The following is a 19,512-nucleotide window of genomic DNA, read 5'->3' on the forward strand; positions in this document are numbered from 1 at the left end:
GACCTCTGCGATTTGGGTCAGGCCCCGCTCCGTTGTGAATCCATTTCCTGCTCCCGAAGTCTGGGGTGACCAATCAGGGCCCAGTATTCAAATATGGGAGACTGTAATTGGTAGTTGGTTGTAGGTCTAACCAATTGCGTCCAGAGCCATTCTTTTGATCCCGCCCCTTGGGAAAAAAACGTCCTCATAGAAGCACCAGACTCATATCCATGCAGTGATATAGTCTGGCCACACAAGGCTAGGAAAATATGACACTTTTGCCATGTCACAATATTGTGATATCCAAAATCCTGTATGTACTACTATAATACTGTATATTGGCCAGCCCTAGCTTGAATGCAGTCAGCAAAATAAGTTCATGCCAATCTCTCCATTAGATTTTGAGATATCTTGTGTGCAAGTGGAAATTTTGTCCTAAAGGGGAACTAGAGGAAAGGCCACTGGGTTACCAAAATCACTTACTGTACATAGCATAACCTTGACAAAACATAACTTCACAATGATATGAGTGTGTTGGATGGATTAATTATCTCAAGCAAGTTCCCAATCTCTGCAAGCTGCATATTCATACTGTACTGAAATGAATGGAATCCAGTGGCTTCCTTGAAAATCAATCAACCCTCAGTATATTTTAGGAAAATGGTTAGCAGTAAGGCCAAGTGTACCATGGGTCATAGTCAAAGGATGAAACATGCCACATATTGTCCTTTAAGTCTTTCTTCTCATCAATTTACACTTGCCTGATGGCAAATATTTAAAAACTTAAATAAAAAAGCAACATCCTGTAGAGGACCACTTCATTGACCTCCTCAGTCATCTAACTCTAAGATAGCATGAACTTCTTTTTAACCCATTAAGACCTGAGGCCGATTCTACAAAATGTCTTCTAAATCCTAACAGTATAAAAAAAAAAAAACTATGTTGCTATATCAGTGTTTTTTTCATGTCAAGGACCCCCAAAATGATATGTATTTGGTCGCGGACTCCCATCTCAAAATATTTTGTTCCAGGGACCCCTGAAGCTTTTTTATTTTGGACTTGACTTGAGGAGTCTTTTTTTCTTCAGTAGAAACTTAAAGCTTTTCTTCTCCACAGTCAAAGGCACACATTGCAATGTCAATGGCACCACCACCAGACTGGCATTCACAGGTGTGCTTGTGCATTACGGGCCAGGAATATGAAGGCAGCTTAGCCTCCATGATGGATGCGATGTCTACACCTCTATGACTGATTACAACCCAGGAGCCACTAGGGAGACAGGCAGGCAGGCAGACGGTGCCAGGAGCAGCCACAGAGGACCTGGGGCCATGGCTGGTGCTAGCAGTGGTGGAAGAAGTACTCAGATATTTTTACTTAAGTAAAAGTAGCAAAACCGAAATGTAGAAATACAAGTAAAAGTCAAGAATTCAAAATTTACTTGAGTACAAATACAAAAGTATTGGTATCAAAATGTACTTAAAGTACCAAAAGTATAAAGTACTCATTGTGCAGAATGTCCCATTTCACAAGTTTTCAAATGTATAAAAATCTCTAGAAAATAGCCGATCTACAAGCTGAGCTTGTAGATCGGCTATTTTCAATCGGCCGAAATGTATATAGGGCTGAAGTGGTTAATGTATGTTTTGTAATAATAATAAAAATCTACAAAGTAACTAAAGTTTTCAAATAAATGTAGTGGAGTAAAAGTACAATATTTGGATCCGAGATGTAGTGGAGTAGAAGTATTGGAAATTGGAAATACTCAAGTAAAGTACAAATACCTCAAAATTGTACTTAAGTACAGTACTTGAGTACATGCACTTAGTTACTTTACACCACTGCTGGTGCTAGTGCACATCGTCGCTGTCGGGCGGAAACCTTGTATGCCATAAATCGTGCCCTTTTTTTTATTTTTTATAAAATAGTGAAAATATCTGATCTGCAAGCTCATAACACGTCACAATTTGAAGTGTTGTGAGCTTGTAGATCTGCTATTTTCACAATTTTTTTGTAACACTCTTGAATGACGAAATAGGGCATTCATTTAGATATGGAGAATATGGAGATACAAGTTTTCTGCCCGAAAGCAACGATGTGTCTGTGAGAGTGTGTGTGTGTGTGTGTGTGTGTGTGTGTGTGTGTGTGTGCATGTGTGTGAGAGAGAGAGAGCCATTATCAGAGAGACACTTAACCACTTAAACCCTCTATACTTAATAAACTAACACTTAGTTGACTGGGGTCGGCTCTGTACTTGGTCCGCTCTTCCCCCCACCCCCCTCTACACCAAATCTCTTAGCCGGCATGAAATATTACTGAATGAATGCATAAATAGGATGGATAGTGGATAACAATGCAATAACAACAGTGTTGTTAAGTCTCATCTCATCCATTAATAGCAAAATCCAATGCATACACATTAAACAACATCAATCAATGGATCAGCACCACGGAAAGCAGTACTGGGTAGACCGGTCAATCCCAAAGCAAAACATTTTCAACACCTCCTTCAGGTCCAACTCTACAGTCAACTGTTTTTGTGCAGGTTGAGATGTGTATGCATGAAAACAGAACCAGAACTAGAAAAAGTGCTCCTCGGAGCACAGGTCTCTGCCAGGTCAGGTAAGTTATTGTGGCCTCCTGGTGGCGCTATAATAGGCCAATGTGAAAAGGGTGCCATTTATTCTTAGGTCGTTCACGGCAATCGGACACTGCATTCATGATTTGAGGCATTTTGTTCCAAAAATGTGTTTTGCTACTGTATATTAGACCTGCTGGTGGCAGGCCAATGTGAAAAAGGGTGGCATTTCTTTCTTGGCCTAGTCGGAATGTGTGAAATTTCACGGAAATCGCAAGCTGCGTTCATGATTTGAGGCATTTTGTTCAAAACGGACCAATCCTGCAAATTTTGGAAGCAAACCTTAGCCAATGAGGATGGAATATGGGAAATCGGACAGATCCGTGTTGATCACATGACTATAGAGATACTGTGTACCGATTTGCATGACGTTTGGATAAAATCTGTAGGAGTAATGTTAAAAAATGGGTTTTGCACAAATTGGCCTCCAGGTGGCGCTATAACAGGCCCATGTGAAACATTTGAGGCAGAGGTTCTGAATTGGCAAATGTGTGTTCACAGTTTCGCAGCGACCGGGCCAACGGTGCCAGAGATTAGCTGGTAACACGCGGACAGGACGGACGGACGGACACACACACACACGGACGGACGGAGGGTAAAACATACTCTCTCGCCATGCCTTTCGGCCTGGCGGAGACAATAAGAATACACTGGGTATGTACACCCTGGGGCTTTGACCAGGCTTAAGGACCCCCCCCCCCACCAGAAGCAAACATGTCATGGAGTTTCAGCACCAAGGACAGCACCTTAATTTTACCCTGACAAAGGCAGAACAGAATTCATTCGGTTACATTAAATGCTGTAACTTAACAAGTTCTCTACAATAATATATGCACATTTTAACAATCCTATTAACCCACATGCACAACGATCAATGATGGTAGCTACTTCAATTCATTATTTTTTACTTTGGGATATGTAAATCCAAGTGTGGACCTAGACTTTCAGTCAGAAGCCTTAAACAAATAACTTTCTAAAGACATGCGAGTCAGATGACTTATTCGGTTTTGTTCCATGGTTGATCCAATTTAGTTTTTGATCAATGAACGTTCCCCTTAGCCTGGAAACCAGACAAATCTGCCATTGCAAAAACATAATTGCCCTCGGCATTGCCCTTGACGGTCCGGCAACGCTCAGTTGTGATTGGATCATTGAAAATGAAACATGAAAATATGGGGCGGGTTTATTACCAGAGGCATTTTTTTTTATTCGCCCCTTGGAAATGCAGGTGCCATGCCAGGCTACGCTCCCCTGCCAACATCTGGGAAAATGTGTGTGATATTCCTTTTCCTTATCCGCAGATAAAGGAAAAAAAATCTTCACTTCATTTTTTTTTCAGCACCTAGGCTAAATGTAGCCACGGGTTCGAGTCCCGTTCCCGGTCACTGATCAATTTCCTGATATGCTTGATATCTTCTAATTCTGCAATAGTTTCTCAACTATTACAGCAAACACATTCATGGAAAACCTTTCTTCTCCGGACATATTTTGTTGACCATCAGGCCTTGGCGGACTGTTCATCAGCCTGCCTTGTGCCCACTGCTCTCTCCGTCCCTGCCCACACGCACACAAACACCCACAAACACATGCACGCACACACAGTCGCAAAGACCGTTTCAGTTTGGAGTGCAAACAAATATAAAAGATGAGCTTGCGCCAAGCCTCCTGGAGCTTTTGGCTGCTGGGCTGCAGCCTTGCGAGCCTGTGGATTAATCTGGGCCTGCATGAAAGAGTCACTGAAAGAATAAGTGAACAGGTGATTGACAGGGAAGAGATGAAAAACAGAGACACAGGTGCTGAGAGAAAGCGATAGAGACAGACACACAGACAGACAGACAGACAGACAGACAGACAGACTGAGATCAGAGGACAGAACAGAACAGCTCCAAATGATGGGGAGAATGGTAGGTGCTTTTACCAATGCTCAGGTCCATAGCATACATGCATGAATGCAGACATTTAGCCACAACCTCACCCATTCACACACACCACATTTACTTGCTGTATGCAACACACTCCAAAACACACCAGAAGCCAGAAATGGTGGAAGGTTGGGCTTTGGGCTAGTCCTAACTTGTAAACAAGAATTAATTGGATAACATATCCAATGTGAGAGTGTGTGTGTGAAATATATCAATATATAAACCAATAACTCATACCAAATATTGTAGAAATAAGGACAAACCGCAACCACCAGTCTTTACAAGCACCTTCACAGAAAAACTTACAATAAGCAGACATGGCAACCAATCATGACGCATGGCCCTTTTTTTAACCAAACGCGCCCCCCTTTCGACAGCCACGCACCCACCGTATATATATATATGAACAGAAGTGCATGCCCACAATTCAGTCTAACTTGAAAAGGAAGGAAGGAAGCAAGCACTCATGAGACGAGTTTTCGAAGTACAAATGTACAGGGTGCACGGTTCAGGCGGATAAAGTTCATAGAAAGGAATACCAGCACTCACTTAAGTCCTTTTAGGCTCTTATTTATTTAGCTCCCCAGCAGCAGCGTCAAACCGGACGTTTCGGCCCAGAGACCTTCTTCAGCGTATAATCTTTATACGCTGAAGAAGGCCTCTGGGCCTGCACAATTCAGTCTAAACACATCCCACAAATGGACAGGGTATTTTTTTTAGAGTGTTACACACACTCTCAAAAATCCCTTATGTTATTATAGAAACATTGATGAAAAACCCCAAACCCCAAAGTCTTGGAAAGGAAGACTCTTCAGTGTCTCATGCACAAAAAAAAAGACTTAGGAAACTGCAAGTACTGTAGACTGACCCCTACACAACCTATCAACGTTGCTACATGGAACGTGAGGACCATGTATGCAAGAGGAAAGACAGCAGTAATAGGATTGGAGGGCACAAGACGGGAGAGGATAGGGGAGTTTCATCAATGGCCTATGTTTCTCAGATAATGTAAAGGCCTAAGCAAGCCTAAACACAAATTATAAGAAAAGATGAGCAGGAGTTCAGGGTCTTCCTCAAAGACACTTTCACTGGACACGTGGCCGTTAACAGACAGATACACCATTACACAGATTGAACCTGTGACCTTCAGTTCATTATAACCACTAAGCCGGCCACAGATCATCCATGCCTCAGTATGATGTGTCAATGTGTGAGCCTTAATCCGTAAAATGGATCTACCAATAATCAGTCCACCTTTATGTTATGTAAGACATCTTTCACACCAGAGGGATGGTTCGAGGTTGTACAGATGGGTTATACAGATGTGACATTTTCAACAAGCAACGTATTTTCTATTCATCCCTTTCACAATGGCAACATCTTTTACAAACAACAGGAACCTTTGAGTTTACATTTTCCATTCCATGACCCAAATTTCCATAGGGTGTTGTACAGTAGCTTCCCAGATTGTTACCAGCTAGTTTTTCAAAATGAACTTACACACACTGGTCGAATACATTTTTGTTTCAGTTGTCACTAGTGTTCATTCAATGAACACTAGTGACAACTGAAACAAAAATGTATTCGACCAGTGTGTGTAAGTTCATTTTGGCTATGTGTGTATAAAGCTATTAAGAACTGGCTAATCTTATTTAAAAATGGCTAACCTTGTGATAGTGCTCGGGAGACTGATATGGCTTGTGTTACATAGATTAGTCCAAAACTAATTTCACACAAAACAGGACAATTCTATAGCTGCCGTCGACGTGTCACACACTTGCACATGCCTGTAGACAAATTGCATGGAAGTCCCTTGAGGAGAGACATAATACTAATATGGAAAGGAAATTGTGTTTCATTTAGAAAGGCTGACAGACAAATCCCAAAGGAGCAACATGTACATGTATGTTCTACTGCTGAAGCTACGTATAACCCCAGAAACCTTGGAACAAAATGTCTGAGATGCTAGCTTAACAGTGCAACATGATGCCTCACCATGTCTCATATTGATGTACCTACATGTTCTAGTACCAAAGTCACAGAAGGCAATGAGGAATATAGTTACCCGTATAAACTTAACATGAGCAGTTTATTGCCCGAGTTGATTGTCAAACCCATTATGTGGCACATCCCACGTAACATTTTACTAACATGCTGTCATTGGTCTTATGGAACATCCATCATTATCTTGTCTGAATGGATGATCTGCATCCATCATCTAGACATCCATCATATATTTTGCCTTTAAATTCAACCCTTCGAAGACACTATCCACCTTAATCATTCAATCTGTATTTAGCACACTCAAATGAGTTTTTGTTAGAGCAGCAATATCCTTTTCTTTTATATTACTCCTACAGATTTTGTCCGAACATCACGCCAATCGGTACACATTATCTCTATAGTCATGTGATCAAGACAAATCTGTCCGATTTTTCATATTCCATCCTGATTGGCCAAGATTGGCGTCCAAAGTTTGCAGGAGTGGCTCGTTTTGAACAAAATGACTCAAATCATTAACGCAGCATCCGATTGCCGTGACACTTTACACACACATTTCCACTAGGGCAAGGAAGAAATGGCACCCTACAGTTTTCAAATCGGCCTCATAGTCGCGCTTTAACAGGCCAATTCGCGTTTTGGCCTATAACTCATACAGTCAAAATTTCCTTTCCATTGCATTCCTTCGATCATTACGGAACTCCCCAAAAAAGCCACGCCCATTTCCACCTGAAGTTTTCCACCACATTTCTTATATTCCATTCCAACTGGCTATGATTGGCTTCCAACATTTGTGAGGGTGGCCGTTTTGCACAAAATGCTTCACATCATGAATGCAGTACCCGATTGCTGGGAAACTTTGCACGCACATTCCCACTAAGCCAAGGAAGAAACTCCATCCCAAATTCTTCAAATCTCCTCATGGTGGCAATACAACAGCCCACTTCACGTGTTGGCCTATAAACCGTAGGTCGTACAACCAACACTATTTCTTTCCATGGATTTCTTGGATCATAACGCAATTTATAGGCCCTGTTTGTGCCAGATAAAATGTTCGGCCATTTTCTTCAAAACACACTTTTTGCTACTACTACAGGTTTTGTCCAAAACTCACACAAATCGGTACACATTATCTCTTTGGTCATGTGATCAAGATGTACGGTATAAGTTCGATTTTTCAGATGCAATTCCATGTGGCTATGACCAAAGTCTGCGGGCCCTGTGTAGGCAACCTGGCCTGGCGGAGACCTGTGCTCTGAGGAGCACACTTTTCACTGTTCACTTTTCACATTCCCTCTGTATTTAGCTCAGTAGAATTACTTTTTGTTAGAGTAGCTATATCCCAAATCAAGATGTTGTGTCCCTCAATACCCCAAAGAAGACTTGTCGTGTCAAAACGTTGGTAGCCTTACATTAAACTATTCTTGCATCAAAGCTACAAGTGTGACTGCCTTCCTTCACACTTGTACTTTCATCATGGTCAGTACCTCTCTATCATTGGTATGCGCTCCTCCCCTATCCTGTAACCTCAGAACATCACAGAGAGTGTCCAGGGTATGTGCTACTCTGCTGGACACTATGTGCTAAACTATGTGCTAAACAAGAATGAGCAGAAGTTCATTTGCAGAGCCTGCTGTCATACCTACAGCAGCCAGACATCTGTTCATAACACACAATTAACTTCTACTTGTTTTTCTTCCTGTCCCCGACAGGTCATTGAGGCTCCAGACTGCAACAAAATGAATATTTGCATATTAATGAAACCCAAATTTTGCTTTCCCACAGGTATGCTTTGGCTAAGAGGCATTTGTTCTAAGTTGATTTGTATTCACAAGTCACATTACAGAGAGAAGCCTTGGCTTGTAACAAAACTAACACTGTCAAACAGTAACACATGAATGAACACAGAAACACACACACACACACAAACAGAAATAGAATTTTCCGTCCTTTGTTTGTGTACAACACTTCTCAAATTCTGAGTGCAGTACACAACTAGAGAAGGGTGCTCCTCAGAGCGCATATCTCCACCAGGATGGGTTGCCTACCCAGGGCTGTGTACTGTAAGTTGTGGGTTGCAGCAGTCAGGGCCAGAGAAAGCTGTGGGTTGCCAACATACGGTTCAACTTATGTTGAACCGAGGGGGTGCCAAAGTGTCCCTGTTTGTACTGTCAAAATGTCCTTCATCATGACCGTGAAACCCATCTATTCATTAGTTACCCAGGATATTTTTATACAGTATATATTTTGTGATTTTATGTTGTTTGGGAGCCCCTAACCAAAGACAATTTTCTATTACTATGTGATGGACAATGCAGTTTTTAGCTTCAATCTTCAGCTACATGCCCAAAGCGGTACAGCAAAAGTAAATGGTCAACTGGAGTACTGATGCTCTCACCTGTGACAGGTGCTCCTCACTCCTGGTCACGCCATGTACCTGCAGTAGGTTCTTGGCCACACCTACACAGGGCAGTTCTGACAGGACTCCAAGATGACACGCAATGCCAAACTCTGGAAGGTTACATTAACAGCATTCTTAGTTCCAAATATGCAGTTAAGACTTCAGTCAAGCCCTCGTCAAGGCAGAAAGTCAAAACTTTTAAAGACAGAAACACTGAAATAATTTGCAATCAAGCCTTTATTGGAGCCTATATTTTGAGTGGGGGAGGGGAGTGATAAAAAGGTCAGAGGTGATCATCTGTATCAGCCCTAGGGCTGACAGCAGTTATCAATCCCAGGGATGATCAAACATGGATGAAAACTGACCAACATACTGTACAGTGCAAAGGGAACAAACTACAGAGTAAAAGCTGCTTCAGTAGCCACCTTTGACAGTTCACTGAATGGCAGCAGGGTACAAACAAGGGTGCCCACCAACAATAGAGTACATTATATTACAGTACCTAATTCAAAACATCCCAAATTGTCTATTATTACACTGAGGGCTACTAGTGTGAGGACGAATTCTGGCTAACTAATAGTGACGCTCTAGTTTGTAAAGAGTACAACAGTGTCTGTCTGTCTGTCTGTATGTATGTATGTATGTATTTATGCATGTGCTATGTCAAGAGACCAGTCTAAAACTGAGAATGGGTTATATGAAAGCCATGCTTAAAATAAAACAGAGGATATCAGGAATGCAAACCTATACTAAAATATTAACAGCCACACTCACCTCTGTAGTGGAAGAGACCATTTCCATCTACTAAGACCACCTGTGGAAGGAAATGACAAAATGACGAAATGAGAAATGGATGAACAGATAGTAGAACAAAGAGTATAAATAGGTCATAAGCGCCCCTTCTGTACTTCTTTGGTCACAGCCACTGACTTTGCTGGGACTCCCGATGGCGCTTATTGCTGTGGAAACCGTATAGCCAACACATCTTTATATCGAACAAATGCAGGGGCACGGTGGCACAGTCGGTAGTGCTGTCGCCTCACAGGTAGAAGGTCCTGGGTTCGATTCCCGCAGGGGACGCTGTGGGCGCTGGGGGGCGTGTTCTCTCCTCCACGTCATCAGTGCCCATACCCTAGGTGGGGTTGGCGAAAGGGCCTTTCTGTGTGGAGTTTGCATGTTCTCCCCGTGTCTCCTAGGGTAGGTACCCTCACAAAAACATGCAGTAATCCTGGTCACTATACTGCCTCCCCCTGGCCAGCCGGGGCGCCTGATGGAGGGGAAGGGAACTGGTTGGAATAACGTGTTCCTTCCACGCGCTACGTCCAACCAGGGAAACTCTCCCCTGTCAGGTGACAAGAAGGTCAGTTGGCTCTCATGCATTGAAGGAGGCATGAGCTCGGCCCTGGCCTCCCTAGGTTGGCAGAGGGAAGGTAGTGCCCAGGATTACATAGACAATTGGCACTGGGTGTAAAAAATAGGGTTACAAAAATCGTGGGATAAAAATTTAAGTAAAAAATATATATATCGAACAAATGCGTCACGAAGGCCTCCTTAGATTGATTACTTCAGACTCTGTGTCTGACATGGAAGCTAGCATAGTATTGCTATGAATGGACATATCCATTCTATACATTTATTTCTATGGGATGAAATAAATGGATAAGTAAGGGAGCAAGGGAGGCATATATGGTCTGGATCTGGATACTCTCTCTAGCACTGCCTATTTTCATGCCCACTTTACAGTGTGCTGACAGAAGACATACCCTAGTTATGACTAAAACTAACATCTAAGACTGACAAAAATGCAAGACAGATGCAGTCCACTCTACATGTTAAAATGACTTTAAATAAGAGATGGTCTCTCCACTTTGTTAGCAGACCTGAGGCAGAAGACTGGGCTGGCTCTTCTCTAGACGTTGCAGGGCCTCCAGGAGGTATGGGGTCTCTCTGAAAGCCAAGAAGCCAGCGATATAAGGTGCAGTAAGGGTAACCATCTTAGTGTCCTCATACAGCACCTGGGAAGAGGGGTGGGGTGGCAGATTAGAAACAGTGGGTCATTTTTGATATGCAGTTTTGATATGCCAGCGTACGCTGCTAGTAGCTGAACTGCCTAGTGCATACAGAGTTACAATGTTAACTTTATCCTGTTGGATTGATCCAACTAGAGGTTTGGGACGCTACGCGGCCCTAACGTCTAGAGTTCGGGCGCTACGAGGCCCTCATACCTACGTTGCACAGCCGATCCGACTGATATGGCCATATATGGAGATCTCTGTATCTGTCAGTCCTTATCCGTTTTATGGGCATTAATCGGGATCCCAGATGTCATTAGTATATGGCCATATATGGACCTGACCCCTTTTGTGCCCATATATGGAGCTGAGGGATTTGTTTGTGCCTGATGCCATGATGACAAATTGAGGTTAGACAACACACTCCATATTTGGGTGTAGCTGCTTTGGGAACTCCTTTTGTATACACACAGAAAGACAACCCTTACGTAATTTGTGCACAGATCTGCACGTGCATGCAAACGCACACACATGTAACATGTTGACATAATGACGACCTGTTTCTGTAGCTGTAGTGCAATGGCTGTTCTTTTCGGTGAATGACACCGCCGTACTACAGAAGAGTAAATTAAGGTATAGAACTGCAACTCATAGAACGAGCACTCGCTGTATCGTGATCTATACGATCTCTCTGAAAAGGCAGATCGCATGCCTTAAAGTTTGGACAGTCTGTTTGGAAAACTGTATTGACTTACTGCAGTAAGAACTGTGTCCCTCTCTCTCTCTGTCTCTGTGTGTCTGTGTCTGTGTCTGTGTGAGAGAGACACACGCACACACACGCGCACACGCACGCACACGCACACGCACATGCACACACACGCATGTGCTGTGAACTGTAAAAATGTGACGTATATCGCATCATAGGACTTCCGGCGCTGGGGTGCTAAAGTATTGCGCAATCATGGAGTTTCATGTACATTAACGGTGCAGGAAGCAGCTCTAACTATAGGCAGAACACTGAGCAATAAGTGTGCAAAATGTGGAGTCAGTAGGAGCACCCGTGTGGTGTGAGACCCTCTCCAACGCTGACTCCGAACTCCATGGGTGTCGGCCTCAATTCTGGTAGACAGACGTCTGTATCAAATATCCATTGCTGCCGGCTGCCACAAAACAACATGTTAAGGGTAACGATCGCTTTGTATTCTACAAGTACATATAAACTCCAGGTAAGTTTCATTTTTGTTTGTTGAGACTTCTAGTATACCACACAGCAGTAGAAAAACTTTTCCAGAAAGACAGATGACTGTTTAACTTTATTTGGACACTGTTCACCTCATCATCTCTGTCTAATGAGACTGCTGCTGGCATCGCTGTGTTCAAATAGGCTACTGGCATCAGCTGTGCTACATACAGTATGATACTGTTGGTGTGTCCCAGGCTCCTGACATGCACTGACAATGTTAATTTGTTTAAATACGTGTAACCGCGTTTAGCCCCGGAGCACTCCACGTGTATAGGTTTTAAAGAAAAATGCCCAAACTCCCATCCCTAATTAAAGTTTTACTCTCCATGAAAAACTGGAGAGCAAGCCAATAGAATAATATGGAAAACGAAATATGGATATTGTGCTGATACAGTATCTAGGTTTTGAATTCAACAGCATTGCATATAATAGACTATGCTTTACCACCAGTAAATGTGTTGCAAATGGACTTTGCTGTCAGAGGTAGAGTAGATTACACAGAACCTAAGAACAAATCGCATATTTGGAAAGCCCTTTCCAAACTACATTTCATTAACTTTGTTGTACAGTATATTACCATGGAAATGAATCATGTACTAACAAAGTATACTGACAAAAGTCATTAATTATGAAGGGCTATGCTGCAGAGCACAGCAGCAGCCCCGTGATAAGGTGCACATAGAGGGAGGGCAGGGGAAATGGGTCTTGTAAGGCTGCCTGCATTACAAGAAAATTAAATACAAATGGAAACTCTCAGGATTACTTTGACTCAAGATTGAACAGGAATTTAGACATGAGCTTTAGGGCTTCATGTTAAATGTTTATTTAGCTGCTTAGGCTGTAATTGAGATTAGGGTATATATATCTGTTGATATGGACACAATCAAATATATTTCTTACCAAATAACTATATATTGACTATTTTTATTGTGACGATATGACTATTGGTGATTTCACAAAATATTTACACAATGATTTTTTTAAAATAAATAATCATCAGTGATGCCTATATAATAGCTAATGACTGGGTAAAGGCAAATAACAGGAAAATAACAGCTAGAACAGTCAGGTACAGTAAGTACTGAAAATTACTCCCACTTTACTGAAGTAGACGATAGTTATTTTCATAATATGATATTGATATTATATAAAACATATTGCCCGGCCCTAATTGAGATAGGCAACTGGTTAAATGAATATTTTGAATGTCTTTCAATTCCTATTTGGAATTTTGTGAAGGAGCATAATTTTTTTATCAAGATATAACCATGCACCCTACTGTATGTATGCATATATCAGGCCTATTGTGTATGGAACATCTGACCTGCCTGTATATTTCACTCTAGTCAAATCAGAAATATTTGAATATCTGACCTTTGTTCTTTCTTTCTATTTTTCTTTCTTTCTATTTTTCTTCCTTTTATTATTATTTTTTAATTAGCGAAAGGTCAAGATCACATCACACGGTCAAAGCATATAGCAAAACTGTAGAATCTCTCCGAGTACTTTTCTAGTTGAATATGCGATCCGATTGTCCTAAGACTTTACAGCGATAGCAATCCACAGCCACACTAGACCAAAAAAAATCTTTTGACAACTGTGCAATCGAACGTTTGTATGTTTCTGTCAATAAAAATGTCAAACAATAAATCAATGAATCAAGTCTCTCACACCTGTTGTTTATTGTGTGATGTCATATTAACTATGCGTAACTATGCTTACTTTCTTTCTTGTTCTGATTCATGTGGGATGACTGTATAGGATGTATTATGTTTGTATACTTTTATTGTATAGGGTCAGAATCAATCTTTATTGTCACATCACATTACAAGTAAGGTGGGTGAAATTCTTAGTTGTGCAGGCTCATCATTGCAGTTAAAAGATAGTCACATCATAAAAGAGGAGAGGAGAGGGGAGGCATAATATATGACTAATCTGCATAATAAATTAATCATTAGTGTATACGTTTGTATACTTTGCATTAATAATTGATTGTGTCTTTTTATGATGTTACTCTTCCTACGCTTGGATCTTACTGTACTTCTAATGCCCTGTATCTGTAACTTAAACTGCTGTGCTCTCTGGCGCCTGAATTTCCCTGCAGGATCAATAAAGGTAGGTAGGTAGGTACTGTAGGCATCTATCCACACACACACACACACACACACACACACACACACACACACACACACACACACACACACACACACACACACACAATTGGTTGACAATATATTAAATTAAATAGCAGTGAATGGTTCTCACCTCCAGGTCAGGGTAGCTCAGTACCACAAGCTGGGCGCAGGCATTGACATCGTCCCCTTTGATGAAGGACAGGTCCACCCCACCAATCCTTTGAAGACCTGAGAACTCTGGACTCCTCTGCCAATCTTCTGTGTCCTCTTCCACTAACTGCTCCCTCAAAGTGGCCTGCTCACTGCACATGAAACAGGAGTGGACAATTATGCATCCATGAGGACTTGAGGAGTGGTGTTTCTCCGTATAAAGATGTAAACAAGCAGCTTGAATGTTTACACACACCAAGTGTGAGTCTTGAGTTTTTCTACGCTTTGACCCTCTCGTTTTCGTTTCCTTCCATTGTGGGCCTGTAAAGCTATGAGACTGTAACCGTGATTGAGGGTTACATCAAAAATGTTATACAATATGTAGTGGGGGTCCCTTCTTCATCTTTCTCATGCAAAACAATCATCTTTCTAAGGGGTCCTTGGCGTCAAAAACGTTGAAGACCCCTGGGCTACATAATAAACTTCACTTGATGAAAGAAAACACGATTGCACATGAGCAAGGCTCTACTTAGAACGCATACAGGTCCAGTGGGCACCTAAACCTAGTGGGAAACCTCAACTATAATTGGCATTTTTTTCCCAAATGTAAAAAAAATAAGAATATGCGTATGCTTTGGAAAATGGTCGGAAATAATGTACATCATCATTACTAGACCTAAATTTACCCATTAACTTCTTGATTATCCCCGAAATGTCTATATTCATCACAGTAACAGGAAGGGTGGGCAGTGGGCACTAGGACAAACTGGGCACCTTGGAAGAGTGGGTACTATGGAAATGTGGGCACCAGGTCTCTGAAGAGTGGACACTAGGGAAATGTGGGCACCAAAACAGAGTGGGCACCATGTCTCGGCGGAGTTGGCACAGGGGAAATGTGGGCACCAAAACACAATCACAGGTTTTGTAACAATTTGTAGACATATTGGGCGTTAATGTGATTACAAAATATTACATTTATTTGACCCCTCATTTGTAAAATAAATGTAGACATTAAATCAAATATAAAATAAATAATTATTTATATTTTTTAAATGGTGCCCAATGTCAGGGGTCCACTGTTCTGGGGCTACCCTTAGAATTATATGAAGTGATTCCTGCTTCTTCTGCTATTGAACCTATAGCTTCAGTCAGACAAAAAGATGATTACATAATATGGAATCATATCTGGACTGGCAGGGTCAGCCTGCTGGCTAGCGACTCCCATAGCTGCTGGCAGAGAATTGCATCAGCATGGGGAAATAAACCTGCTTCTTCAGGACATCACTGACCAAAGCTGTCTTTGACAGTCGTCTATTCAAGCGCTAGAGGCGACAACTTTCACTACAGCTAATAAGCACCGTGTGACCAACAGGGACACGTCATTAAATCAGAGCAGGACGCAATGGGTGTGTGTGGGAAGCGGGCAGGACTGAAAAGTTGCTGCCATATGATTCCGTAACTAATTGTGGTACGTGTGCCTACACAAAAACAACCGTCTTCTGACCTTTCCCATTGCTTGACCAACTCTTCGTCAGCTGAAAGAACAGACATGTGATAAATGTACGAGCGCAGCAGAGGATTCTATCCATAGAGTTATAAGATTCTATCTCAGTCACCAGCTTCTTCCGTGTTTACTAATGTATGGTGACGTGTCTGCGGGGGCGGAGTAACTCAGCCTGGAATCAACCGTGGTGTTGTGATCATAGGTTGTGACGGTTTTGATAGCCTACACTGCCATCTAGTGGGTGTTATTGGCACTGGCAGGCAAATCGAGTTAAGTCCCCTTCCTTCAATCAGTGGGGTCAAATAGTGCTGGCACTGTGTCTTTGGGGCTGTTTGGAGTTGGCATAGCCAAGAATGTACCACTCACCTAGTCTGAGAAAAAGTGGGTGGACATTTCCTTGGTAAAAAATGTAAGTAAAAACATTTGACAATTAACAATCCATGTTAACCTGTTTTATGAGTTCCTGTGAGGTCTGGTGTTTGTTGTTAATGTGAGCTACAATCCTGTTGTGCACTGTACATTAAAAAGGAAAGAAATATATACTGGTGGTTGTCAACAACTGGGGTTGGTTTGAGTAGAAGAACCTAACCAACGCCAATAATAATCAGTTTGGTTTAGTGTTGAGTGAGAGTGAGTGAGTGTGCGAGCGAGAGTGCGCGAGCGAGAGAGAGAGATAAGAGAAGATCACCCAGACAGATGTGATCACCCAGGAACAGAGATGAAGACGGGACCCCACTGCTCCTTCCCTCACTCTGTCAGAACAGATATATGCCACACACCTTGCCAACGGCTAAGAATGCCAATGATAAGAATGCCAATGATGCTGAGATTGATGAAGGCCTGTTACACTCAGAAAATGTTATGTCTGCACTGTGGGGCCATGATGCTATGAAGTGCATCTCCAATGTCCCCATCTGTGGCATGAGCTTGGAGTGGAAATCACCAAGAATGTCATCCTGGGAGCAGTCAAAACTGTCATTGTACAGGAATGTACCACTCACCTGGTCTGAGAAAAGTGGGTGGACATTTCCTGGCATTTTTGCTGTATTGCCGAATAAAGTTCCTTTAACTTCTGTGTTGCAGAGTGGAGAGACTTCACAATTCTACCTGCGGAAAGGGGACATGGGTTTAAGCTCCCATCCACTGATGGCCTGCCTAAGTGCATAGTGACTATGCACAGGGGTGCAACACGCCCCTGCCAGGAGGATGTCGAACTCCTCAATGTTAAACAAGAAGGGGACTCGCAAACTCTCTTTTAAAAAGCTCCAATTTTATTCACAGCAACTGTTGCTGCTGTGAATAAAATTGGAGCTTTTTAAAAGTGATTTTGCATGATTCTGCTGTTTTGTAGTTTGGCTCAGCACCAAAACATGGAGGATGTACATGATAATTCTTTCTCTGAACTCCTCAATGTTGCCATCTGGGGTCAGTGGGGGGAACTGGGAGCTTGTACAAAAAAATAATTTCACCCACTGTTTTACACTGTAAACCTGCGATGTCCACTGGCGAAGGAGTTGCCGATAGAGCTGCCATTAGTGCATTTTACAAATTATTAGCCACAGAGATACAGCACGTATTATGCAACTTATAAACCAACTTAAAGGTAGGGTAAGTGATCTTATTATTATAAAAAAAAATTAAAGGTTAAAGTACTATATTCTGATAGTAATCATTGCTACAGAGCGTTTGTTCGGTCACAGGGGTCTCTCCAGCTCTTTAGTAAACAGAATATAGTACATTTTCAGGTAGGTGACACATTTTAAGCCAATCAGGAGAGAGCATTGAAAATGCATTTTCTGTTTAATAAAGAGCTGGAGAGACATTGGAGACTCCTTATATGGACAGGACACTCTATAGTAACGAGCACTATCAGAACATAGACCCATTTTGCAATTATTTGAATAATTGCAAATCACTTACCCTACCTTTAAAGGATTGGTTCACCTAAAATATGACTTATTTTCTATCAATTACCCCATGAAGCCTTGAATTCATGGAGATTTTGTTTTTGTCGCATTCATAAGCCAATAATTTGATGAGCGGTGGAAAGATGCTAATGTCTCCGGTAGGAGACTCAAATGCAGGTCATTTGAGTTTCCTACCGGAGAGTCCGCCGGTCCTCAAATTATTAGCTTAGGAATGTGACAAGAACAAAAAAAATATCCATGAATTCAAGGCTAATTGATAGAAAATAAGTCATTTTTTGGGTGAACTACTCCTTTAAAGTGAAATTTAAATGCTTCTTTGGAAGTTTTGACTGCAGTATTGATGAAAAGATTGTATACTTAGAAACCACTCCACTTTTTTACCAATCATGACCAAAGATTATACAATGAATTGGACATGACCATAGAACATGGCACATTAACAAACAGGTTTAAAGTAATCTTAATTTTAAAAGTAGTCCTCAGAATGTGTTTTCCCCGGTTTGGTCCAGATATGCTCAAAATTGGTAGTAGCGTAAAACAGATGACAAAATTAGGAAAACTAGTAGATGGAAATGGGTGTGGCTTATTCAGATAGATGTGGAACAAATCTAGAAATCCACATTCTAAGACCTAAATGTATAGAGCCAACATGAAGCCAATTGATATGGATTTTGTAACCTGAGCAGTGGCAGAGACTTTGGACCTATCTGCTAAGTTTGCTCATTTTGGTCTTGCGGTTCCTGAGATCCAGATACTTTTAGGGATGGACAAATCCTTACAAAAACAATAAGGTTCCAGGACCTTTGGTTCGTAGACCCCTAAAAAATAACAAATTGTACCACCAATCAAACAACAGACAAGCTGGGGCAGAGATGGCCTGGAGCTGAAAATGTGCATCCTAATGTTGGCTTGGCTGGAGAGATAATGTAAAGCCCTGGTGCTAATTGTGCTCCAGTCCTGGGATCCTTCATGCACTGGGGGAGGGGCTGATTGCATCCGTGGCACATTTATCCACCAACTAGTGCAGGTCATCCATGAAGGTGCCCATTGCTCTTCTTGGCCATGAGGGGCAAAAAAAGGATTCAGGTGGCTGAGCCAGGAAGTTACTGTGATTCTGGCCTTGGCTTCAACCGCTCTCTGGTGCCGCCTGCACCACCTGTGTGGATGGAGCTAGGTTGTACTCTACTGCGAGATGTTTTGCTGCCTTTTCTTTTAGGCCTGCGTCGGCCACTGGCCATGGCCACGACAGGGGAGAGAACAGCAAAGGGAGGTTTACCAAACCGTGAGCACAGGACATTTCTCTCCTCCTTTTGACGAGACTGCAGGGTCTGAATCTCTACCATGTGTTTCTCTCGGAGGCTTCTGACTTCCCTTTGGAAGGCCTCATCCTCGGGACCCAAGTTGTCGCCGTCTTCTTCACTGCTGCTGATGTAACAGGGACAAGGGTTGTGGGGATCCGAGGGTGATGACGAGGGACCATTCTGCACACTGGAGCTCTGGGAGGGACTAGAGACCGCTGCTGTGGCCTGAGTCTCCATTACTGAAAAATGTCCCACTTTGGATTTGGGCTTGGTGCTGGTGTTAGCACTCACGGACACCTGA

The 19,512-nt window shown here is 42.2% G+C and overlaps 1 protein-coding gene across 1 annotated transcript in view; it reads right to left on the reverse strand.

Moving 5' to 3' along the window:
• The window catches only part of LOC308101377 (endonuclease V-like), a 71,309-nt gene extending 55,200 nt beyond the window's left edge, over nucleotides 1–16,109 (reverse strand). The window contains exons 1-5 of the mRNA XM_080450799.1: nucleotides 15,983–16,109; nucleotides 14,459–14,630; nucleotides 10,819–10,953; nucleotides 9,713–9,752; nucleotides 8,936–9,048 (exon numbers count right to left, since the gene is read on the reverse strand). Coding sequence (XP_080306925.1) covers nucleotides 8,936–9,048; nucleotides 9,713–9,752; nucleotides 10,819–10,953; nucleotides 14,459–14,630; nucleotides 15,983–16,029 — 507 coding nt within the window. The 5' untranslated portion in view covers nucleotides 16,030–16,109. The remainder of the gene's footprint in view (nucleotides 1–8,935; nucleotides 9,049–9,712; nucleotides 9,753–10,818; nucleotides 10,954–14,458; nucleotides 14,631–15,982) is intronic.
• Nucleotides 16,110–19,512: the final 3,403 nt, after the last annotated feature.

Source organism: Gymnoscopelus braueri (assembly GCF_963280865.1).
Source record: "Gymnoscopelus braueri genome assembly, chromosome: 2".
Classification (NCBI taxonomy): Eukaryota; Metazoa; Chordata; class Actinopteri; order Myctophiformes; family Myctophidae; genus Gymnoscopelus; species Gymnoscopelus braueri.